Source organism: Triturus cristatus, chromosome 3_1 (assembly GCF_964204655.1).
Source record: "Triturus cristatus chromosome 3_1, aTriCri1.1, whole genome shotgun sequence".
Taxonomy (NCBI): Eukaryota; Metazoa; Chordata; class Amphibia; order Caudata; family Salamandridae; genus Triturus; species Triturus cristatus.
Window position 1 is genome coordinate 309,907,567 of NC_140583.1, and position 26,840 is coordinate 309,934,406.

The window sequence follows — 26,840 nt, forward strand, 5'->3', positions numbered from 1 at the left end:
ACTGAAGAGGTTAAACTTTTATACACCCTCGTGTTTTAGGAGGTTACATAACCCTTTTTTGCTTAGGGCAATATCTTACAGTTTGACGCAATGCTGATGGTTTAAGTACTTCACGGAAACTGTAGTATGTGCCATTTTTGTCAACGGTATATAAACCTATTTGACATGAATTCTTTGCAACTAAATGAGGAACATTTAGTGTTTAACAGGGGTCACAGTTCTGGCTGTTGCTTAAGCTTTTTTCTCTTTTCTTATCGTTACGTTAGTGTTTCGAGCCCTGTTCGGCGATTGTAGTACTTTTCATTCTCTGTGTAAGTTGCTCTCTCACTTAAGTAATTTGGATGACCTCATCGTGCTAAATCTTAGAATTATGAAGTGATGAACTATTTTACCAATTGAACGCTCAACTTTTACATCTACTTTTCAACATGGCTTACGCGTAGTTTCTCTACATATGTCTGGTGTTCAAATTTCTTTTTCCTTCCCCCTTTCTTAATTGAGTAAAATCTGAATTTGTGGAAACAAAACCACTTTCTTACCTCCTGTGTTCATGCAAGGTACAAATAATTGGCCTCTTTTTAGCTCATTGATTGCTATGTTGCGCTACCACAATGAAACGAACTGTGGATTGTTGGTAGCAAATTAAATTTTAGTTAAGACAACGGGTAGATTGATGATTCTTGGCTGTTTTTTCTTGCATTCTTTTTAGGTACATTCTAAGATGTGGGGGACGGTTCCACACCTTTAATGCCGTTTGGGCTTTACTCTTGCCAAAACTGGTATTGTGTGATCTTTTCGCGGAAAATTATTTTTCTGAAATCTGTTTCGGATTCTTTTTCATGTTTATTCTGAATACATTTCAGGGCGATTTGCTTTTGGGGATCTTTTCACACTAGTGCCATTGGCTACTAGCACATTGGCGTCTATGCATTTATACATTTATTTTCTCTCCTTGGCTATTGGTGTAGCATTTTATTTAGGCTCTCTGTGAGGAATCTTACTTTGCTGCACCACATTGAGGCTCTTCATTGGAGGAATATCACGCTCTAAAATGGTTTGCCAATATTGGACTACACTAAAGACTTTTTTGGCACATACAGGTATGGGGCAAAGTTGATGCAGCCTGTGATTTTTGTTAGTCAGAGGATGCGGACTAAACTATTTACGATTCATGTCAAAGTAGGTTTGATTTAGAATTTTTGCCTTCTCTTCCCTTTTCTCTGTTCTTTTTATATATCTAGTGGGTTGTTAGTCTCCCTTCACTACTTGTGCTGAAACTGAAAAAATATCTCCAGAGGAGCTTCTCTCCTTCTTGCATAGTAAGTGGAGGGTTCCTGTATGTAGGATAAGTTGGGCCATGACGAACTTTAGAAAAATGTTTTGTTTAAATAATGGAACCCCACATTTTGTCAATTAAACTGGATATGGTTTGTTCATATTGACTAACATTTCTGTCATTTTTACACTATTGTGATTATTTCTCCCTCCCATTTAACCTGAATGTTGAGCTGTCAAGTTGTCCAACTCGAACAGATTGTATTGGTTGATAATTAATATTTGATTGTGTATTATTGTCTATTTAATGTATGGTTTTGTTTTAACCTGAGTCGCCCGTTGATAGTGGATTGTTTCTTTTTTATTATTATATCTGTTGGTAGTTCCTTTTGTGTAATGTATGTTGTATTTCTATATATTGCAGCCCTGAAGAAGCCCGCCACGGGTGAAACTGGTTGGCTGTATAGGTTTTTTTTTATTCATCTCAAACATCAGAAATAAAGGACCAAAATCTGAAATTCTCTCGTCTCATGTGCATCTGTGCCTCCAATATTTTAAAGTTTGTTTATGTTGCCTCTCAGAGCTTTCGTTTGATGCCTAAATATTTGTGGTTGTACGGTGGCAAACCATAATTTGAGGTGGGCAATTACAAACTAGTCTGTGCGATTGCAAGTTCCCCTGGCCATCATTGTTCGTTTGATTTTCCTAAGTTGATTAGGACTTGGGATGCCAGGACACCGTTGGTTGGGCCACCCAAGGCCATAAGACGTCTGGTGCAGGGGTGTCTTGGCGTCGGGATTTTCTTACTGGTGCCAGTCGCGGGATCCTACAGAAAGGGGTTGCAGACGTCGGTTGGAGACATGAGGTAGGTCAGTGATCACCAGATCAGAGGTCAGGATCGGAGACCTCCTCGGGGTGTTGCGCCAATCGAACTCTGGCGTCTGGGGCGGACTCACGGATTTGCCTGTGGGTGAGCAAATCCGGTGCTCACAGGAGACCATCTGGTTTGGGAAGGAAGGGCTGGTCCTCCGGGTTCTTTGGGGGCTGCTGGCTGCAGGACACCAGGATTTTACTGTAGCAGGTCTGTCGGGCTGTGGTCAAGTCAGTTGGTGTACTCTTCTCCAGCACAGCTCTTCGGTCCTTGTTTCTTGTCTAAGGCGGCAAGGTTCAGGGTTTCTCATAACGATAGATTTAGGGGCGTTACAGGTTGGGACCAATGGGTCCCTTCCATGGGGTGGATACACCCCCTATTATGCCACCCTTCAGTGAGAATGGGGCATAAGCCTCACTCTGGTAGGCTGCCCCAGCGCCCCCACCCCCCCCCCCCCCCAAGATGGCAGGGACAGAGTTGCGCTTCACCTCGCCTCCCCCACCTGAGAGGGGGGCACACCTCTCCTCCCAACTTGGTTTTTCCGCAGATTCTTCCACCCAAAGTGGGGGTCAGAACCAGTGGTGGCCATTTGCTGGGAGCAGCAAATGGCTGGGGTAGCTCACAAAGGCAGCGGGCCTGTGAAGCTTCTCCTTTGTGGACAGATCCACCCAATCCCAGGGGAGGCTGCTTGGCACCTCGCCCCAGCATGTGCTTTGTTTCGGGACCCAGAGAGCGGCAGGCTCTCGACCCAGGAGTCCAGAAACATGTATGGTGGTGGCAGCTGGCGAATAACCACTCAGCCAGGACAAGCTAGGTCGTTTTTCAGGAGGCATCTCCAAGATGTCCTCGGTGTGCATTTTTCATTAAATCAGACACTGGCATCGGTGTGGGTTTAATGTGCTGACGAGTTTGATATAAAACTTTCCAGTTTTCAATAGAGTCATTGTGGAGCTAGTTATGACAAACCCCCAGGCCATATACTCTTTTTGCCATTACTGCACTTACAATGTCTAAGAATTGGCTTAGGCACTGTAGGGGTACAAGGCTCATGCACCTGTACCCTCACCACTGGTACAGTGCACCCAGCTAGAGGGGTGGCTTACCTATGTCAGGGCAGTGGATTGCAGGAATGGCACACAGGGATGTGTGCCATTTAGACTTACTTTGTTCGGCACCAAAATACGCAGCCTGCAGAGGCAGTGTGTGTGTGTGTGCGCGTGTATAAAGGGACAGGGCCTCCAAGGGCGGTACAATAAGTGCTGCAGCCCTTAGAGGCCTTCCCTGGTTACAGTGCCCTTAGTACCCATGGTACCTTTTACAAGGGACTTCCATGTAGCAAGAAGGTTGCCAATTGGGTTTTGAAACAGTACAGTTTAGGGAAAGAACATAAGCCCTGGGTACCTGGTTGGCAGGAACCCTGGGCACACTCAAAGTGCATCAACATTAGGCAAAAAGGGGCTCTTTCCTACAGTAGGTGGATCCCAACACAAGTTTTGATTTCACAGAAGAGGAAAGGGCATGTCTATGGGGTTAGAATTCATTTGAATGGAAAGTTTGTAAAGTTTCAAATACTGGGTCACAAGTCACCCTGCCCTTTTTAGGTCCAGCGTGGGATGGGGCATGCGCTGCTCTGCGAGGCATGCTGTATTCAGGTAAGGACTTGAAGCTGCGCCCATCTTTTCAATTGCCTCCTGTTACTGCCCTTTCTAAATGGTTGCTTTTGATTCATGAATAGGCTTAGTAGTCCCTCCTTAGTACTGTCTTGTCTACATTTGTAACATCCCAAGAAGACTGGCCTTTTTACTTGTGTTACTCGGTATGTTTTATTTAAACTGTGAGCACTATTTCTTGAAGGATTTCCCCTATTCTACCACCGACATGCATTCCTGTAATGCGGCACGGCGCCCGCTTTTCTCTCTCTCTTTTTTTTTTTAGTAATGGCGGACGCGTCATTTAAAACCCAGCTTGCACCTTTTAATCTATATTTAAATGTCTTGCAAGCGCGGCCCACTTTAACTAGGAGGCTGACACTTTTCTTAATTTTTTTTAAAATCAGAGTGCGAGACAATGGTGGCCGCACGCCTGGAGTCGGGCGGCACACAAAGGCGTGAGCCCACCATTGGCTCTAGTACTCTGCACTCCCGGATCTCCCGCGCCCAACAACATCTCATCTCATCTCCCCCCCCCCTTCCCCCCCCCCCACCCCTCCCAGGTCGAGAGTTTAAGCTATTGGTATTAAAAATGACAATGCCTTTTATTTGTGTGTTAGTTTTTGAATCAGATGAATAAAAGGCATTGTCATTTACAATGCCAATATCTTTAACTCTTGCAAATTAGAGACCTATTGCAATGCAAAAAAAAAATAATAATAATTTGCATCTACATGTAAGATGCAGGTTCATTTTATGCAGGGTTCTCCAAAGTCGGTCCTGTAGGGCAGGATCCATGGCAGATTTTTAAGATAACGACATTTATCTAAATGGAGATAGGCTAAAAATTTGGCACTGGTGCAGCCCGCCAGGACGGACTTTGAAGAATCCTGCTTTCAGAGATAGTAACTGTCTCTAGTTTAGTCAGATGCTCACATTTTTCCCTGCATCATTTGATAGTGTTAAAGGGGCAGTGTTGCCAAGATACAACATACTGCATGCAGACGTTAAAAGGTAGCACCATGCCTGGAGACTGTGCGTGTGTGGGTGGCATAATCACCAACAACTAATTTGTCCGAAAGTCACAGGGTTTGGTAGGGATAGATGTTCATACCCTGCAAACACGGGAAAATCTTTCAAACGTTTCTCTGCCTGCATTATCTATGACCAGGTCACCGAATACCAAGATCACTTTCGATGCAGGTTCGCGGAGTGCGACAAATAGTGGCAATAAAACCTGCTGCGTCTCATTAGAACACAGTGCAGAGACCTAGAAACTTACATCCCCAATCATCTTACCAAAAGGCAATAACCCAGCACCTGAAAGTAATCAGTCTTATATCAATGAGAACGGAAGCCTACCCCGCTCCAACATGTAGAGGTACAGGTCTGCAGGCAGCAGACACTCAATATTGTAACTAATTTCTTAACCCCTTCGACGCTTATGACGGAACGGTTCCGTCATGCACGTCGGTTGGGCTGTGCTTATGACGGAACCGTTCCGTCATGGCCCCGCCCGCGCTCAGAACCTTCAGCACCGCGCGGGAATCCGCGCAGCGCTGAAGGGGTTAAAAATAGTAGGAATATACTGAATTAAAAAAAAATCTGTAAAACTATATGGACTACTCAGAGTAAGCTATTCCTAGAAACAGACCCCAAAGTAAACAACTGTCAAACAGTTTTAAAGTTTATCTATAGGCAACCAGTGTCAAAGCTCAATTGCAATGAAGGTCAGGCACAAGACTACTAAACACTGCCAAACAATTGATATTTAACATTAGTTTAGTTCTTGATAAAGTCAGGCAGTACTGTCAGGTCTACCAACACTCTCCACACTCGGCGTACAATACCTACCATCAGCCTCAGCATTTCCTTGGTGTCAGGGTCGACTTCAATGATTTCCTGGTCGAGGGCAGAGACCTATAAATATATAAAGGCAGTGATCACACTTCAAATCAAGAGCAGTGCACGTGGCTCATGCCAACAGGTGCAACCAGTTTTAATTGAATAGCATTGCTTTGCCACCCAAAGGAACAGACCCTCGATATAGCTTTGTGCAATCACTGTGGAGTCTCAGCAAACAATCAGGACCATCAACTTACAGTCCATGCAGAGGAGAGACAAGAGGTAGCTAGATCCCACCAAAACAGCTGGCCTTTCCTTCACTTACTTTCAGCAATTGAATCAGTGCTTACTAATAGGAATACACAAACTGAAAAACTGAGGGAAATTTCCTACTGTACATGAAGCCCTTATGATTTACAGGTTTTAGCTGCAAAACTGTAGTTGCATAGTGACCCCCCGTGTCACTTATTTGTAACTTGGAAGGAAAGGAGTACCAACGTTTCATGACTTACTGTAGCATTTAACAGCAAGAACTACAGCAAACACTTTAAGGTGACAGTCAAAGGTTGAATGAGGTATGCTGGCCTTCAGCAGCACAAGCCATTAGGAGGGAAAGTCCCGATTTAGTGTGCACACGTGTAGTTTCATAAATTACAGGAGGAACGGTGTATGAAAGTTACAGGGATCGATAGGAATCCGGATCAGATTCTCCAAACACCAGACAATATTTCAGTGTCTTTTCCTGCACTATCAATGACCAAGCCATAAAGTACGTTGGTCACTTCCAATTCAGGTTCTTAAGTCTACTGATTAGAACAAAGCTCCTATATACAGATTTACATTAAATGACCAGAACCGCTCCCAGTACATTAAACAATCTTATTTGGAAAGCGGGGAGATGAGATAGATATCTGTAGTTTCCAAAAACAAGATAATAAGCTGAAGCTCCATTTGAGCAGCATGTTTTGCTAGAGATAATCACCAGTGGTGTTTGTATGTTGTAAACTGGGAGTACTTCGCTGCAGAGACTTAACTGCCCATAAATCAATCCTCTTCGGAAAGAAGAGGTTAGGGAGCACAAATGTATAGACCTTTTTTTAAGGTGCAATGTCTAACCTGGTGACAATTTCGAAGAAACAGGGATAGTAACACAAAGGTTCCTGCTATTACAAAAAGCCATAGGTGTCGGAATAGACGGTCTTTCATCTTACTAATGCAATAGCTGGGTTGGGTAGTCTGGGCGGGCGCGACTAGATTCGTTGCCAAGGGAAAACCAGTAATCCCAAGAGTGCCTTGGTTTGCCATGCGACTGACCTCAGACTTGGATTCCCAAAAGGCTTCCTTGAAAGGGGGGGGGGGGGGGGTTTATACTGCTGTTCCATGAACTCGCTGCAGTTTTTAGATTTCAGCTAGGTCAACAGCAGTCCAAAGATAGGATTTAAAGACTTGAGAATTCTTCGTCAGTAGACTACACCACAACTTGTAGCGTATCTATCCAATTTTAGATCTGGATGGTTCTTTGGCGGGAAGTGGGGTGAGATCAGAGGCAAACCGCGAAATTCCAGAAAGTCAGGGGTATTGAGCACAGAACTTTAAACTAAGTCGTTGTATGTATCAGAAGCCAGTGAGTCAACATCAACTCGCAGGTAATGTAGTTCAACCTAAGTTTAGCTGCAAACAGAAGACTCCTCTGCAATTACTCCAATAAAGTGACTAACTTAAAACTGTTACAGGCCACAATCTGTGCATGACTAATGCAAAACTTTCAATATCACTTCACAATTGTTTATTATTGCTCCAAGGTCTACCTTCTACGTTTTGGGGTTTCATTTTTTGTGCGGGGACAAGCCTAGTCCATTCAAAACTTATATGGGTCTTTTGTGCTTTGGGAAGGCTAACATGGATGATATTGCAATAGTCCAAACATAAAACCACTGATCAAACTAAAGTGAGATCAATTATCATAGCTTATTGGTTGAATGCAGATTGTGAACTGGCGGATGGATGTTGAGTCTCCCAGCTGGATACTCGAATCCTCATGAGACTACGAATACAGTGTTTCAATGACAAAGAATTAGGGTAGCACAATAAAAGCAGAAAACTTCAGGCATGTACCTTCATTGAAAACGGGATTGTAGTAAATGCTTTAATTAAAGAATAAATATTTTACTGCTAAATGAAGACTGAAAAAAGGAATGAAAATTGCAACCACTAGCATGTGAATACAGAAAAGATTCACACTGCAAAACCACTTTATCTACCACAATAATACTGCCTAAACTTATATACAGCCATACAGAAGGCACACATCTGTAAAACTGTGTGTTAATTTGATTGCTAGCACAATCAAGGTTTTTGTTTCTAGTACTGTTGGCATTGAAAAATAGTAATACAAAGCCTAGACCTTAGCACTGCTAATTTTCACATGCAAGGGAAAATGCAAATCCGTAGTCTACCCCTTTCAACTTGAATCTCAGTAAGCTTGGTGCGGTTTAAAAAAAATTATATTTCAACACATTTTAGCAACCATTTATTTTAATTACACACTGCTTAATTTGCTGGGCTTGTATTATGGGTATAATAGCCACCAAAAAATTCCTTGCACTCAAACAGATAAAGTTACATGCTTCATACAAAGACTCCAGAAAAAGTACGGTAAATGCAGAAATTACTGTCAGTGGAGCAACTTGCACAAACTACGTTAAGGCAAAATTGGAAAATTTTACATGGTAAATGCTACTGTACAGATAGAAGTATTTTGCGGGTGTTAGAGGAAAACATACCTCAGGGACATAGTTATCCCTTCTTTCTCTTTCCTCCTCCTGCAGTTTGATGGAGATGCCTCTGACCGGGCCCCTTTGGATACGCTTCATCAAATGCGTGACATACCTGCACCAAGAGTACACAACAGTTTTAATCAACAGGAATTACCAAGTTCTAGCTAAAGCTTCCTTTGCCCATTACAGGATCAGTGTTCAACGGCCTGGTTAAGAGCCCACATACCTAGCAAGAGTACCACTCAACATACCCAACTGTATGGTTTTACCAACATTATACAAAGAGGTCACGTATCTTGGAGCAAAGATTCTATAGCCAGGATTTAAAAAGGGGGCCCTAAACATGTAACAAAAAAAACGCAACAAAGAATACCATCTACACACACACCCAACCAATCTAGAGATTGCCGGAAAGGTTTCAGTTGCAGAATTCAGTGAAGTTACATAAAACTTTATTTTTTAAACCAGCAAATTTCCGCAGAGCTCCACGAGTAGGCGGAATCCAGCACATGTGCTGCTTGTGCTGATTAGTGCCAAAATCAGCGCAAAACTGCACCACACAGCACACCGGTTGGTGCTGCCGCCGCTAGAGTAGATGTTCTACATACGTGACAGCTATCAGTGAATGAGCGATACCGCCCGAAGTGAGGCAATCACGCCAAGTGCCGTCGTAGTGCCTGAACATCATGCTAGGATATGCAGGTTCTCACTCAAGCCCCCCCCCCAACTTACTGTTGGCGAGCCACGCATGAGGGGAAAAAACTGCCACGCAGCATTTGGTACAGTTTTGCCAGAACTCTACTGTACAAGAGTACAGTGGCATGGGCAAAACTCTGAGAACTCAGTCAGCGGAACAGAATTTATTGTCCACCACTAGCAGTGACACAAATTAAACAAGCCTTCACTGAATAGAGCATATAAAAGTCCTCAATGAGCCTGGGCATGATCAGTTTAATTGTCTGAAAGTCACAGGGTTTGTTAGGGATAGTCAAGAGACCCTTCAAACACGGGAAATGCTTACAAAGTTTCTCTCCCTGCAGTATCAATGACCAGGTCACCGAATACCATGACCACTTTCGATGCAGGTTAAAATCACAAAGAAACAAACAGTTGCTTTAAAGAAAACCAAGCATTAACTTAAGCATTCATTTAGTAATATCAAATGAAAATCAGATTCTGCAGTCTAGATACAGCAGTACTTAACCCTAGGGATACAAAAAGTACAACAGAACATTTTAAAATCTGTAAACGTGACGTAATTTGAAATTGGGAGACTAAAAATAAAAGTTGGCATCCTCAACTTGATTTGTAGGAGCAGAGAAAGTACAAAAAAGTAAACCCAGTAGGGATGACTGGTAGCCTCAAGTAATACACTGGTATGTATTGACAAAATAAATGCATTAGGGAGAGGGCGAAGTGATTTGCCAGAATTTAGCACACTGTTCTATCTTTATGAAATACAACCAAATTTTGAAATGCTCCAAACGTCATGAAAATTTCGATATATTTGCACTTGTATCATGAATGCATCATTTATACTGTCTTGGGATAAGATTACCTAGAACGGTTAAATTTCGATGGTTTTCTGCAGGTAACATCTTGCCCCTCTAACCTTTGTTTTTTTTCCCCTGTGAATTTCTATGTTTTTTTTTTTAAACGCCATTTCCAAACTAAAACGTCAGTGCAACTTCACTGTTAGGGGTGAGTGAGTAATTGTAAGTGAGAGCATGAGTGTTGGGGGTATGCATGCTTGTATGACTGACTGTGTGGGTGCTTTTGAAGGTCAGAGTGTGAGAGTGGCAGTGGCATGTGACCCTATGATTGTGAGAGTAGCCTTATGGGTGTTTGTCTGGGTCTGCGAGTGGTTGTGCAAGTGGTTATGCGAGTGTGTGGGGGGTCTATGAGTAATTTTGTTTTTGTGTTCTGGAACCGCCCAAATCCAGGATTCGCAGGTCACTTTTCAACTTTACTGTCCCCGCTGGGAACAGAGTCCCGATGAACAAAATGGCAGCTGCAACTTGCCTCTCAGGTTGCCGCCAGCCAATCGTAACATTGCTGCGTGCACATGGATTCATGAATCCTACAAGGATAAGCGCCCCTAGGGGAACATTATATGATTTTCAATTAATATATCGAAAACTACAGAGCCGATCTACACTAAACATAAACGGGTCTTTCTGGACCAAGAGCTACCTTTCTGTTCAATTTGGTGTAATTCTGTCATGCGATTCAGGCTGTAGTAGTGTCTAAAATGTCCATGGATATTAACGCGGGGAAAACTTGTTTCCGACTCCCCCCACCCTTTTCTCGGACCCAAATCTTTCTATGCACTACATGCATCACCTGGGGACTTTTTTGGGAACAGTTGGTGAAGCTGTGTCAAGCAGCGCCAAAGAGAATTTTATAATATACACACATCTGAGGGGGGGGGGGGGGGGGGGGTATGTTCACTCAAAAAACAGGATTAGTTACCTTTACAACAGTTTTCATGGCAAGTAGTATTGAAGACTACACGCAGTTATAAATACCACTTTCAATATAAGATGGTATGCAAAGGTAGATTTGTTAATTATAGTGTGGTAATACATAGGTATAGGCTATCAAAGCAATTTACTATGGATCAACTACCAGCAATACAACAACTGCTATTCACAAGATGACAGCCACAAGCACCACAACAGATGCAAGTCAACTATGAAGTGGTAAAGCTTAACTTCTGGTGGTGGTGGCTTACAATGTAACCCATGGTTAGTACTCAATGTGAGCAACAACAAAAAAAGAATTTAATGCATGTACAAGTCTATAAATCTGTGCATAAAGATTACGCAAGCATTGAGCAGACACTAAATGGACTGATTTATTTATTTTTAAAAAACGTTTTTATTGCAGAACAATATAATAAGCATCGCACATTCTTGTTTTTTCTGCACCGCTACTGCCGGTGCCATATTTCACATGGTCATTTAGGCAGTCGTACACAGCTTGTAAGCCCACATCCCGGAGGCCGGGCAGCGACATCAAGGGTACCATTATACTGAACCATAATTCGATCTGTATTTTTGCCGCGAACATAGTAGGGTGTCTGCGTTCCGCTTTAGAGTTTCCTCCCCCGCCCTTCCCCCCACCCCAACACTGCCCCTCCCCCATCCCTATTCCCTAACCCCCTCCCTCCCTCCCCACCGTCCAGTGCCCACGACTAAATGGACTGATGTTGAAAACACAAACCCCCCACACTACCAAAGAGGATGCCACAGGAAACCCCAAAACAGAGGCTCACTTCTAGCCAGGTTATTCACAGCGTCCAGAGAGGAGCTGTAACAAGCAGGCACACTATTCCCTCACCAGCCTTGTGGAGAAATCTGTAGCATGATCTTCTAAAACACCGATCCAGTGGAGACGATCCATGCTACACTATCAGGATACACAATCACATGGAAAGTCCAGGTCCACATGTGTGCAATCTCATCTTACTTTGGTTATCTACAAATCTGCTTCTGCAGGACCCAGCATGTTGATCAACCCTGTTCTAAATACCAATAAGTAAACTGTATGTTGTACAAAGAAACCTGCCCTGTGCCATACAATTACAATCCTGTCGTTGCTGTCATCTTCCATACAGTTCACATCTCCATGCTATGATTGTTTGTGCTACACACTTTATAAGCACTTAAACCGCAATAGTAAGAAGGAAATGGTCCCATATTTGTAAGGAATTGGAGGGAATCACAAACAGATTTAGAATCTGGCTTGTGGTGCAGACAATTTAACAATGTGTCAGACCTTTCTTCACCTGCACCAGTGTTGTATGCCACCTTAAGAAATAATATCAATTTCCTTAAAAGCATGCTCAACAAAGCGGCAGAACACCTTCTTAATATGTATATGGGAGCCAGGGAGGAGGGTGTGCTCCCTCATGACCAGAGAACGGCTGTAACTGTTGTAATCCCCAAGGAGGGCAAGTCCCCCTGGAATGCAGGTCGTACAGACCAATATCGCTACTCAACTATAAGGTCAAAGTATTGGTAAAAGCCCTCTATACGTCTGTGTAAAGTAATTACCTCTCTCATACATATATGCGGAGGATATCCTGTTATATGTCAGGAGATCAAACCAATCCATTGATAACAGTATTACAGATTTTACACATATACGGAGACTATTAGGGATACTGCATCAACTGGCACAAATCTCTGAAGTATCCACTGGTGGGAGGTACACCCAACTACAATCTAGATGCAGGGTGCCAATTGAGACTCAGGGCTTTAAATATCCAAGTATAAACATAACAAGAAGTCCTCAGGAGTTCTACCATCAGAACACAGAGGTGCAGCTGAACAGATTTATAAGGGACGCCAATCGCTGGTGGTTTCTTATCCTCACTTTAATGGGCCATGCAGCCCCATTCAAGATGATGTCGCTCTGACGCCTACTATATACACTACAAAACATACCGTATGAAATCCACAACTCCTTTCAAAAAGCTGATGCCGAACTTGGATCACTGCTCTGGGGCGAAAGTGCCCCACGAATAGCTCCGAATAAACTACAAAAGGGAGTATACAAGAGTGGGTTGGCAGTCCCCGACATCAAAGCTTACTACTGGTCGGCTCAATTGGTGAGCGTGAATGACGGTTTTTAGCGACAGAGTGGAACCAGCCTGGAGAGGACAAGCATACATCACGTTTGTCACTCTACAAAAGGAATATGAAATCGGACATGGGGAGTGGTTGAAATATCTCCAATTAGGACACACCCTTAAAAACTATATTCGTTAAGGAGTGATCCTAGAGGAAGCACCCCTTCCCTTGAAGACCGGCTATTGACAGATCCCGACTCAAAAAGGTAATTCCATTAATATACAAGAAAGTACTAAACTGCCCTGACACACTGGGAGCACTGAAGGCAATGGACTGAAACCATACAGTTCCCAAGGGAAGCAGCGATACGTTCCAGGTTCTACACCTCCCTCGGGTCTCGAAATCAGATCTGGTGTCAACAGGCAGAACACAACATATCTGGGTAGAGGGTGCCCCAGGAAAAGGGAGAACATTTGGGGGTTCTGGCAGGTGTACCGAGGTCTGTAAAGGGAGTGTTGGGGGCCTTAGAGAAGTAGAACCATTTACGATAAAGATCTTTCCTTTGCTCCCTCCTGTAACGAACAAAATGTACGGTATCATTCAAAAATCCATATAAATTCTGTATTGGTTGATTTGTTCGCTGAGCACAAAGCAAGAAAAAGAGTTTTTAAAAAATGCATATCAATTTCCTAGTCTAACCCCAGAATAGTAGGAAGTTCACACATTTTCCATAAAAGGGAGTAAGAAAGGTGATCTGCCTCTACCCAAAGTGAAAGGCTGTTCGCCGTTTTTCTGCATTTAGAATCTCATATAAGCCTCAAGCGGCAGACACAAAGGGTGTACACAGACTTCCAATCTAGTTGCAGCAGTAATGAGTCAACGTCCTAAACCCAGGGAAAATGGAATAATGCGGTAAGAGGGCCAAATTAGGAGGCAGGGTTGACCATATTATGCTGCAAGAAAAGCCAAAATATTCAGCATAGTGTTGTTGATTTTCCAACAGTTATTAGTTTATTATTGTGTTTTCACTTGTTAACCTGTCTGGGTACAGGTGGTACATCACTAGCACCAGTTTAACACTCAAACTTAGCAATAAGCAACAGAAATGTGACCAGCCAGCCATTACAAAGGACCTTCCACTGAACGGCAACACCTGTTGCTGCGTTTTCATAACTTTAGAACTGTTTGAGCAAGACACTACATGGGGGGAGAGAGGGGGGGGGGGGGGGGGGTGAGGGGCCGTACACCTGCAGATCATGTGGCAAATGCACGATATCCAGAATTATGCGGCAAAACGCCGCTGTTGCACAATTGCAGTGACCCAGCCTATACCATATCATGTAGCAAAATGGTTTCCAGTGGAGAAAAAAAAAAAAGTACTGATTGGGAATGAGCAGTGGCTGATCACCCTCACACTTTTCCATACCCCATCCCTTACCTGCATCAACTGTGATCCTCACCCCATCTTGCATCCATCAATCCCTATCCCTGCCTCCGACCCCCATCCATTATTCCAGCCACAAGACCTTTCCCTGCTAACATTTTTGGTTCATATTGTATTTAAACTCCTTTGCCACCACTATCCTCTTTCCATCCAATCGCCTAGGTGCAGGTCATTAACACTTGAGTCAGTCTATAGAGTGAAACTAGCCATAGAAACTATCAGCGATAGATAGATATAAGAAGTCAGTTTACATCTTCTTACAATTACATTTTTTGCCCTACGAGTGCAGAATTCCAGGATTTTGTAAAGTGAACCGTCATAAGCTGTACAAAAAGTGTGAAATGAAAGGCTGAAGGGCACCAGTTTTTTTTTTAATGGCTAATAAATGAACTGCACAAATGTTTCAAAACATATTTCAGTGGTTATGAAAGCCCATTTAGTAATCGTGAGAAAAATATTTTAATAAGCTCAAAACAAATCTCGCCCACCTAGTGATGTGCAAATGATAAATGTTTGCAGAAAACCAAATTCACAGATTGTTTATACACTATATAATTTTATCTGTAAAACTCCATGTTAATGGAAACGTTTCTGGCTATTTCAATGGGAAATTTACTGTCTGTATATGACAGTGCGCTATTGCATCATGCTTTAGTGATATATTTATTAAAATTGAGTTTTTAAACATGAACGAGAAACACTCCAACCCTGATGGCAATGCGGTTAGGGAAGTAAGAGGCAAAGTCAGAAATCAAGAGGTTAGATTTGAATTATACATGGAGCAAACTAATCAAACAAAAAAGGTTTTTTTGTACAGCAGAAATGATCTCACCTATTTGAAGGTGCTCTCCAATGTGATAATGAAAAAAGGCAGCTCTATAAAATATTTCCCTAGGATCCCAAAATCTGGAACAGTTTAGGGCGCAAGTACATTACAGTTAGGTTGAGTAGATCAATTACTAGACCTGCAGGTCCAGTAACATTTTTATGATTTTTTTAGGCTTTCACAGTAATGGAGAATTGTATCCTAAAAGCCTACCACTATCGCCCAAACCAGATTGCCTTGTCCTCCCAACATTTGAATGCTTGTAGAAATCTAAAAAAAAGTCCCCATATCCCTCAACACTATTCACCTCTGAGCAATTTGCTCATTAGCAAGTGGGAGTAGACCTGGTCTACCACCGCGGAAACCTTCCTGGGCAGTTCTGTCACCTCCGTGCATCAGGCAGGGTTGCCAGAAGTAATGTTTAATATAGAAGACTATCAATTTGGAACGCCTGTACATGGGTAATGCATGAAACAAAAGATGGAAGGCTGCTTGCAATAAGTCCAATCACTGGCAATAGCTCGGGTAGCACTCCAACTCAGAACACAAGCAACCCAGGAACTTGGGCAACCGGTCTTGGGTTGCTTGGGTTCCGGCTTAGGCAGGACCTTCCTTGACAGTTTGTCTGGATTGTTCTCATTGGATCAGGGTCAAGACTGATTTGCATATAGCTGGGTCAAACTGAGGTGGTATAGTGAGCAAAAGAACGATTGGCTGAAGTGCTACCCCAAGCTATTGCTAGTGGTTAGACTTATTGAAAGCAGTATCTTATCAGCTTTTCTGTTTTATGGATAATAAATAACCGCTATAGCGACAGTTCCCCGGTACTAAGTTAATAAGTCTCCCCTGCACTTCCCGATTTATTGCTCAAATATTAGCTTTAATATATTTTGGAAATTATGAGGTCTGAAAATACACATCTGGAGTACACACTTGCATTTTGGTCAACATATTAATTCAACCAAGCAAAATCTTCTAACTAAATAGGCTGGACTGAACAAAGGGGAGGTACTTAGAAGTGGAGAGGTACCAGAAGCTCATGCACCTTTCATTGGAGAAACCTGCACTAAAAGACATCAGGCAAAGGGGAAAAATGGATAGAACAGTGAGCCAACAGATTACACAACCACTTGCAGTCAAGAAATCAGAGCACAAAAAACATGGTAGACTTATAGGGGACAACTGCTTGCAAGTCCAGCTAGTTCAAGTAAACAGATAAAAACAGCTGCGGAAACCTCCAAATGTGGTCAATTAATTACCAGGCTTAAAACTTCAAGACAGCAACTTGAATTGGTGAATAAGATGCCATATACAAATCATAACATTAGTACGGGGAGTGGGAAGAAACAAAGCAGGTATTTCCTATTCTTTGTAGTATTTAGAATTAACACCGACATAAGGATTAGGCTATCAGCAGGACATGGACAGACCTGAATGAGGAAACTGATTAAAGTGCAAATTTGAACAGGGCCGACAGTCATTAGGTGGTTAGCGCGGCGTTGTACCGTTTTCAGTAACCTGACTGGCGCAGTTGCGCTATTACTCCTGTACCTGACTGAGCCTGCAAATTGATGTGGAAGTTGTCCTATCTGAGCACCTCCGCATTAGGAGCCAACATGACTAATGACTACTTTAATCTGCCACGAACATTTATATGGGGTCTTGATCTTACAGACCTCCAAGTTCTTACGCACAAGAGTAGATACAATAAAAGCAAGATCATTCTATTGGTCTTGTTTTAGCACAGAAGTAGCGAACTATACATGCTTACTAGTGAACATATAATCAAGGAATCCGCACTCATGGTCCTATGAATTGCTGTTAATTTCTATACTTTTTTGCCTTGTAGTTGGGCGTTTCTGGATGTATCCAGTGGCACGAAGGTGGACCATAGCATCCACTTTATTAGGTAAGACAAAGTATGCCATTAAAATATAACTATCTTGCTAGGACACACAAATGAATCTGTGTCCTTAAAATGAATGCAGCATAACAGTTGTGTTTGAAATGTGACACCACTTGTATATTTTTCCTTTGTTTGCTATTACTTTCAGAATGACGGTGGACCCCGAATACACATGGGCCATCGCACGTCTGGCCGCCTTGAAGGGCCAGTATAACATTTGATTTATTTGTTCAGGTATTTTTTTTTTTCACACTACACTGAGTAAATACAAAGACATAAGTGTGTGGTCCTGATTAATGCCTAGGATCCCTGTTTGTAGACGACTCAAGGCAGAAAAATGTCGACCTAAGACCTATTTTCCCGCCGTTTCCCCCCCCGCTGGTGAGCCCCTGTGACCCCGCCCCCTTCTCTCCCACTGGCCACCCCGCTCCCACCTCCCAGCTGCTCGTCTCTCTGCCCTCATATGGAGGCCGCGCAGCTGGCGTGCCCAAGGCAAGCCCGTCTGCGCCTGGACCGCACCCAGCGCCAGAACCCCTGGATCCCGCAACGCCAGACTTCAGTACGACGCAAGCACCCTCCACGCACTCAACACCGAACGAGACCACCCCTGCTACCGGGCCACCCCGAAGCGCACCCAGGGGCCCTTCACCTGCCGGAACTGCAGATTCACCAGCACCCAACCCTCCACACCACCAGCCAGAGCACCCAACCACCTCCGCTGCATCCTCCTCAACACCCGCTCCGCTCGCAAGCACGCCATCGAACTCTGGGACCTCCTAGACTCCACCGCCCCCGACGTCGCCTTCCTGACGGAGACCTGGCTGAACGCCACCTCAGCACCAGACATCGCCATAGCCATCCCACAGGGCTACAAGATCTCCCGCAGAGACCGCACCAACGGAGTGGGAATCGCCATCATCCACAAAGACTTCAACAAAATCTCAACGAACACCGACGACTCCCTCACCACCGCGCACATGCACTTCCAGATCCACACCGACCCTAACACGACCCTCAGAGGAACACTCATCTACAGACCCCCCCGGACCCCACCCACAGTTCAGCGACACCATCTCCGACCTCATCAGCACGCATGCCCTCACTTCCACTGACTACATCCTCCTCGGGGACCTGAACTTCCACCTCGAGAACAACAACGACGCCAACTCCACCGCTCTGATAGACCACCTCGCCAACCTCGGAACAGCTCGTAACGACACCTACTCACGCCGCTGAACACACGCTCGACCCCATCTTCTCCGCAAGCCCCCACGTCTCCTTCAACCACACCACCGAACCCCATTGGACCGACCACTGATGCGTCCACTTCACCTTCAGGAAACCCACCACTGCACCCAACAGCTACCACGCCGCTGCTGGAGCAAGGTCACCGAGGACCAACTGACTACCGCCCTCGCCCTGAGACCACCCACCGACCCAGACACCGCCGCGACCAACCTCACACAGTGGATCAACGACTGCGCCAACACCCTCGCCCCTCTCAAGACCTCCACAACCAACCACACCAACAAGAAAGCCGCCTGGTTCACAGAGGACCTCCGGATCTCCAAGCATACCTGCCGGAAGCTGGAGAAGAAATGGCTCCACGACCGAACACCAGACAACCACACAGCCCTCAAGAGCGCCACCCGCAGACACCACCAACTCATCAGGACCGCCAATAAGACCGCCTAGACAACAACGCACACAACACCAAAGAGCTCTTCAGCATTGTGAAAGAACTCTCCAACCTCAGCTCCAACACCAACACCAACGACATCCCGCCATCTCAAGACCTGTGCGACTCCCTGGCCACCTTCTTCCACCGCAAGATCACCGACATCCACGACAGCTTTAACTCCGACCCCCCCCACCACCGAGTCCACCACCCCTGCGACTACCACCCACACCAGTCACCTGACCGTCTGGTCCAGCGTCAGCAACGAAGACACCATCAAAACCATGAACTCCATCCACTCCGGATCCCCATCTGACCCCTGCCCTCACCAAGTCTTCAACAAAGCCAGCACAACCATCGCGCCCCACCTCCAGAAAACAATCAACTGTTCCTTCGAGACAGCAACCTTCCCAGAAAGCTGGAAGCACGCCGAGATCAACGCCCTTCTGAAGAAGCCCAAGGCGGACCCCAAGGACCTCAAAAACTTCCGGCCCATCTCCCTGCTCCCATTCCCGGCAAAAGTGACTGAGAAGATTGTCAACAAGCAGCTGACCCGCTACCTCAAAGAAAACAACATCCTGGCCCATCCCCAATCCGGTTTTCGCAGAAACCACAGCACCGAGACCACCCTCATCGCCGCCACGGACGACATCAGGACCCTGATGGACAAAGGAGAAACAGCCGCCCTCATCCTCCTGGACCTATCAGCAGCCTTTGACACGGTCTGCCACCGCACCCGATCAGTACGCCTCCATGACGCCGGGATCCAATAGAAGGCCCTGGCCTGGACCACATCCTTCCTCTCCAGCAGAACCCAGAGCATCCGCCTCTCACCATTTCGCTCCAAAACCACCGAGATCTGTGGCATCCCACAGGGATCCTCCCTCAGCCAGACGCTGTTCAATATCTACATGGCACCTCTCGCCCACGTAATTATGCGGCAAAACACCGCTGTTGCAAAATTGCAGTGACCCAGCCTATACCATATCATGTAGCAAAATGGTTTCCAGTGGAGAAAAAAAAAAAGTACTGATTGGGAATGAGCAGTGGCTGATCACCCTCACACTTTTCCATACCCCATCCCTTACCTGCATCAACTGTGATCCTCACCCCATCTTGCATCCATCAATCCCTATCCCTGCCTCCGACCCCCATCCATTATTCCAGCCACAAGACCTTTCCCTGCTAACATTTTTGGTTCATATTGTATTTAAACTCCTTTGCCACCACTATCCTCTTTCCATCCAATCGCCTAGGTGCAGGTCATTAACACTTGAGTCAGTCTATAGAGTGAAACTTTAGCCATAGAAACTATCAGCGATAGATATCAGAAGTCAGTTTACATCTTCTTATAATTACTTTTTTTGCCCTAAGAGTGCAGAATTCCAGGATTATGTTAAGTGAACCGTCATAAGCTGCACAAAAAATGTGAAATGAAAGGCTGCAGGGCACCAGTTTTTTTTTTTTTTAAATGGCTAATAAATGAACTGCACAAATGTTTCAAAACATATTTCAGTGGTTATGAAAGCCCATTTAGTAATCGTGAGAAAAATATTTTAATAAGCTTAAAACAAATCTCGCCCACCTAGTGATGTGCAAATGATAAATGTTTGCAGAAAACCAAATTCACAGATTGTTTATACACTATATAATTATCTGTAAAACTCCATGTTAATGGAAACGTTTCTGGCTATTTCAATGGGAAATTTACTGTCTGTATATGACAGTGCGCTATTGCATCATGCTTTAGTGATATATTTATTAAAATTGAGTTTTTAAACATGAACAAGAGAAACACTCCAACCCTGATGGCAATGCGGTTAGGGAAGTAAAAGGCAAAGTCGGAAATCAAGAGGTTAGATTTGAATTATACATGGAGCAAACTAATCAAACAAAAAAGGTTTTTTTGTACAGCAGAAATGATCTCACCTATTTGAAGGTGCTCTCCAATGTGATAATGAAAAAAGGCAGCTCTATAAAATATTTCCCTAGGATCCCAAAATCTGGAACAGTTTAGGGCTCAAGTACATTACAGTTAGGTTGAGTAGATCAAATTACTAGACCTGCAGGTCCAGTAACATTTAAGATTTTTAGGCTTGCACAGTAATGGAGAATTGCATCCTAAAAGCCTACCACCATCGCCCAAACCAGATTGCCTTGTTCTCCCAACATTTGAACGCTTGTAGAAATCTAAAAAGTCCCCAAATCCCTAAACACTATTTACCTCTGAGCACCTCTCGCCCACGTCGCACGACAACATAACCTCAACATCATCTCCTACGCCGACGACACCCAGCTGATCATATCCCTCACCGAAGACCGCCAAAGCCAACCTCCACAGAGGAATGTAGGCCGTAGCCGACTGGATGAAGGACAGCAGACTGAAGCTGAACTCAGACAAGACGGAGGTCCTCATTCTCGGACCCACCCCATCAGCCTGGGACGACTCTTGGTGTCCCACATCGCTAGGCACAGCCCCGGAACCCACGGACCACGCACGCAACCTGGGGGTCCTCGACTCCACTCTCTCCATGACCAGGCAAGTCAACGCCGTCTCCGCGTCCTGCTTCCACACCCTCCGTATGCTCCACAGGATCTTCAAATGGATCCCCCTCGACACGTGAAAAACAGTCACCCAGGCCCTCATCACCAACAGACTCGACTACGGGAACGCCCTCTACTCAGGAACAACAAACAAGCTCCTGAGACTACTCCCAACGTATCCAGAACGCCAAGGCCAGACTCATCCCCGACGTCCCCCGCCGCAGCCACATCACACCCCACCTGAGAGGCCTGCACTGGCTCCCCGTCAACAAAAGGATCACCTTCAAACTACTCATCCACGCACACAAAGCACTACACAACACCGGACCCACTTACCTCAACAACCGACTCAGCTTCCACACCCCCACACAAAGCCTCCGCTCAGCCAACCTCGCCACAGCCCCCGCATCCGGAAAACCACCGCCGGCGGCAGATCCTTCTCCTACCTCGCCGTCAAGATCTGGAACACTCTCCCCGCCATCCTACGACAGACCCAGGACCTGCTGACCTTCAGAAGACTCCTCAAGACCTGGCTCTTCGATCAGTAGCCCCCCCCCCCTCCCCAGCGCCTTGAGACCCTCTCGGGTATGTAGCACGCTTTACAAATGCAGTGATCGATTATATATATATATATATATACATATATACACACACACACACACACACACACACATACTTCCCATAAGCCCGGTCCTCTTTTTAACCCCATCCCCAGTGGACCACAGATTAAAGTTTAGTAGGTACACTGGAGGTAGTTTTAATCACTTTTGTATGATTTTTTTTGCACTCTGTCCCTCACAACTCAAATACTATCGCTGATCCTAAAACACCTCGGCTCCGCTCGGAGAGTTGTAGTCAACACCATGGACCTTGCAGTCAGGGTGTGAGGGAACCTAATGATTAAGCATGTCACCCCTGGGTGAGTGAGGGTTCATGTCCTGAAAGGATCTCTTCCCCGAGTCCGGTCACATTTCCACCTTTAGACACACACCTGTCTTCTGTTTGTCAATATACCCGAAGTACTTCTTTGTGAGTGGTTTAGTTATTAGGTGTGCACACTAATTGGGAGTGACAGCCACAGGGAGCTGTACACTGGGCACACAGACATTAAGATGAAACTACATCGCTGTAAAGCAAAATCCATTGATCACACTAAAAGGGGTTAATGAATGATAACAAGGTCCAATCTTACCCCACAAAGTCACCATAACAAGAAACCCCAGAACCTAAAGCAAACAGTCTGCATGCATACTGCAACATGACTAGATTTGCAAATGTAGGTCTTTATAAACATATGTACCAAATAAAAGGTGCCCTCTTGAAGCAATGCCCTTTCTATTGTGGTCAATTGATCGTGCCTCCAAAGTTGAGAATAGTACAACACAGGTAAATAGGTCTACATTACTAAGTTCGGCTTCGACAGCTCTACAGGGACAGACTAGACTGGTTAGGGGTTAACTAGTATCACTTTCAGAGAAACAATTTAGACAATTAAGTCCAGTCTCTCGGAACAAAATCTGGAACAGAAAAGGTCTAGGTTTGGAGGAATACTTTTTAGTTGGAATCAAACAGTTTCGTCACAACATGAAAATAAATGTTATGTGCAGCGCTACCAGCAATACATACCGAAGTGGCGACCTGCCTAAACCCCGCAGTCATGACTGTTTTACGGTCACACATACGTATTTGCAAACCGATACATCTGGGTGGAGCTAGACTGCTTCACCAAAGCCATGTTACTTTCTACGTGCGTTCAAATTCCAGTACGCCTCTTGTATTAGTCCAGTGTAGCCACACCAGATATAACTACACTCTAGGCGACACATGATGTCCATTCCAACAACGTACTCCATCCAAGATCAAGCACACAGATACCCTGCAGCGCAGCGTGGTCAAAGGTTCCTTACCCTGCAATTTTGTTGCGGAGCTTCTTGCTGGGGATGATGGCGATTTCCTCGCACACGCGCTTGTTGGTGTGGAAGTCATTGCCCAGCCGGGTGTAGTACTTCTCGATGATGACCCGGGCGGCCTTTTTCACGGTCTTAGTCCTCACGCGTCCCTGGAAATAGGCACAAGTCATTATGCATAAAAAAATATGTTCAAACGTCAATGCAGCCCATAGTGAAATAAACAAATCTCAGACTGCAGAGTGTAAGTATAACAGCCCAAGTAGTGTCTGAAAGTCACAGGGTTTGATAAGGATGTAAAACCCCTCAAACACGGGAAAAGCTTCCAACATTTCTCTCCCTGCAGTATCAATGACCAGGTCACTAATAGGGCCATGATCACTTTCGATGCAGGCTCGCATGAGTGCGAGGTGACCTATCCTCCTGATGCCAAATGGTGAGTGGGAGCACACCATTGTTATTTACATGCTCTCCATAAAAAAAATACTTACACGCGACCTAGAAAGTCATACTTCTGTTCAGACGGGTCATGGTTCTAAATTCCCAAGAAACATCTTCACAAAAGGGGCATTTTGGGAAACCAACTCACTGCTCCGTGATTTTAGACATTACCCAATAAACCCCACAAGTGAGAACCTCAAAGATACAAAGTGGCTCTATTTGCAGTTTAGCTTCGAGCGCTGCAAGGCCATGCTAATAAAACGAAGCTATACTCATTTTAACGTGCTGAAAGCAACTTAAACTCGTGGAAATTCAAGTGAAAGTATTGAGATGTGGCCATCTGTGCAACCGAGCTGCCCCGATACCCTTACTGGGGCAGGCACGTATTACGGACATTACTAGGATATCACTCACGTGTGGTTTTAGAAAATAAGAACTCAACATATTATCAAGCAAAATAGCCCTGTTTTAATGTAAGAGTGCACAAGAAAAGATCACACTGTCCAAGTCAAACATTCGCAAGAGGTTTAATTTAAACATTAAAAATATCCCCAAATAAACCATATATTGCAGTACATGGCGCTGAAGAGGAGGGGCATGGAACATCCGTCACACAACCACTAAACGGAACAGTCATTTAGCACAGGCAAAAGCCCACACACCCCGTACTTATTTTTATTATCAATGTAACCACCGGGGCTAAGGGATACATTGCAAAACAAATCAATGTAATGACAACCAAATCAACATACACGAAAAAATAAAGCCCCGATTGTACTTCTCACAATAAATAGGACGAACGGCACCGTAAAAAATAAATATTGACCAATACTCACTGTCCCAACTTGAGTGTAGATGATTTCACTCACAGAACGACAACGAAACTGGAAAAACACTGCAACACACCCATTTGAAAACAAACCGGAGCACATAGAAAAAAAGACCGGACATCAGACCGCTCACTTCCGCACGGGTACCGAAGGCAGAGAAAGGGTCACAGCCTATAGGTATCAAACTCACCAACCACTCGATCAAATCATATCACGGTCAGGTGTACTCCAACTCAACGTGCTGTCAAGAGTAACTGAACACATCGGTCACAAACGTGCAGTATTTGACTAGAACTAATCTCTAGCATATTATTCAGCCACCATCATACATATTTTGGACTGCACTACTCAATAAAACAAGATAAATGCAAAAGAGAAGACTTCTAACACTACGAAAGAGGAAACATGACACGGTCAATTAACAGCGATGTAGACCTGACAGACAAGACCGCTCGCCTCCTTAAAGCGTGGAACGCAACTGTCTGTTCAGCAAACTCGAAGGGTGGCATAAACGCAACACAACCCATTACCATGAGCGGTAATCAAAGATTCGTGGGGATCAACAATCTACGAATTAGAAACGTTACAATTCTATACTTCTCAAAATCAAGAATAAGTATTAAGCACAGTATAAATGAACTGATTATGTTGTACATGGATCGCCACTGTCACGAACGACTGTGTCGTCCCACAGATTGAAAACCAACAACACACACATACGCTCTTTCTGAACCTCTACTCCGGATCAACTGCAACCTCTGCCATGCACCGGCAGACCCACTGAGACTGTTTCCTCCCTCCGACAATAGCGGCCTCCAGCTCAGGTCTTTTCCCAACCACACATCGACCCATCCTCCGCTGACTATCCAGCCCAAACCGAGGCAGTGAATCGTTAGCACCGTAGACTAGACTCTTCGCCGCTTCTCGGGCCACAGCCTCGCTCGCCCGCGTTGGATGGAAGCGGATTATAGACCGGAGAGGTATCAGAATAAGACCCACCATGTTGGACGAGGCTGGTAGAAGAGGGCAAAGGATGCCGGGAGAAAAAATATAAAGCTGCGGAAAGAGCGTCGCTAGTTCAAGACGAGCAAACGAAAGAGAGATGAGAATTAGACGGCGCCGTCCAGTGGCCAAATTTACTAATGCAACCTGTTTGCCACTGAAAACCATAGTCAAATTCGGCAGCGCCAAAGCTGCGACCATCTTAAAATATACACACCTCTGTTTAAATGCCCGAAAAACCTTTATCTGAAACAAAAAATGTCGACTCGTTCTTGTCAAAATATGTGAATATATTAATACGATTTAAAAAAAATTACTCTTGTTTTGATATATGCCCTTTTAAACAATTTCACGTTTTGAAGTATGTTTGTGTTGATAAATGTTTATTTCATTTTTATTGAAAATAGCTAAAACTTGGTGGGCTGCCAAAGGAACTATAAAGGAAGTATGTGTTTTGCTCTTTTATATTGAGAACGAACGTCCTCTGTTGTTCACCAGACATAATCAAAGGCTTTAGCTCTACTCGACCCTTGTGAAAGCGACTTCTTCATGGAACGGGGTATTTACTATGAACGTAATGGAAGTGTAACCAGGAAGTGGTCTGAGCGGGTTGTTTTGAATAAGTATAAACATTCATATATATATGTTTGTATCTATGCCGTTTTTTAATAGTGGGAACTTGCCCAGGGGCGTTACAGTGTTGTACAGAAGAACCCACTAAGAAACACAATCGTTGAATGCAAGGGAATAAACAATGCAAAATAATGCGTTAGTCAAACCAATGACGTGAAACGAAATGAACGGGTTACAAATTGTGGCGAACGAAGACCGAGAACGCTTTAAGAGAAAACTAAAAACAGCGGGATGTCTGGGGGCCAGAAAGTTGCCAATTGTGAGACGGAATGACATCTTATGTCCCCAGGGGTCACTCAGATACGTTCAAAATGTGTATTGAGGTAGAGGAGTTCGAGATCCTTTTCGAAAGTTGTAAATCGCAGCTGGCAGGTTTTCTGATTGCTTATATGTGCCATTTCCAGAATTTCAGTGTAAGTATAAATGGCATTCAATTGCCAGGTGAGTGGTACCACGAATGGCACTTTTTCGTGTGTAAAAGCAAGCAATGAAGTCCGTATAAAGAACTAAACAACAGAAATGAAACAGTGCTTAATTTATTAGGCCCTCGTCAGGAGGCTACCACAGCTTACACCACCCATTGCCACTGCCAGCGCTGCCAATGTATTTATTTATTAATGCATTTTTATAAAGCG

The 26,840-nt window shown here is 44.5% G+C and overlaps 1 protein-coding gene and 3 non-coding genes across 4 annotated transcripts in view; all 4 read right to left on the minus strand.

Moving 5' to 3' along the window:
- Positions 1–25,696, minus strand: part of RPS17 (ribosomal protein S17) — a 38,498-nt gene extending 12,802 nt beyond the window's left edge. Inside the window, exons 1-4 of the mRNA XM_085643998.1 lie at positions 25,570–25,696; positions 23,300–23,451; positions 8,424–8,529; positions 5,650–5,715 (exon numbers count right to left, since the gene is read on the minus strand). Of these exons, the coding sequence (XP_085500124.1) occupies positions 5,650–5,715; positions 8,424–8,529; positions 23,300–23,451; positions 25,570–25,572 (327 nt within the window). The 5' untranslated portion in view covers positions 25,573–25,696. The remainder of the gene's footprint in view (positions 1–5,649; positions 5,716–8,423; positions 8,530–23,299; positions 23,452–25,569) is intronic.
- On the minus strand, positions 4,868–5,000 carry LOC146860161 (small nucleolar RNA SNORA71). The gene has a single exon (XR_014979382.1). It is a non-coding gene; the product is annotated as a small nucleolar RNA SNORA71 (small nucleolar RNA).
- On the minus strand, positions 9,374–9,504 carry LOC146860162 (small nucleolar RNA SNORA71). Its single transcript, XR_014979383.1, has one exon. It is a non-coding gene; the product is annotated as a small nucleolar RNA SNORA71 (small nucleolar RNA).
- Positions 23,566–23,694, minus strand: LOC146860163 (small nucleolar RNA SNORA71). The gene has a single exon (XR_014979384.1). It is a non-coding gene; the product is annotated as a small nucleolar RNA SNORA71 (small nucleolar RNA).
- Positions 25,697–26,840: the final 1,144 nt, after the last annotated feature.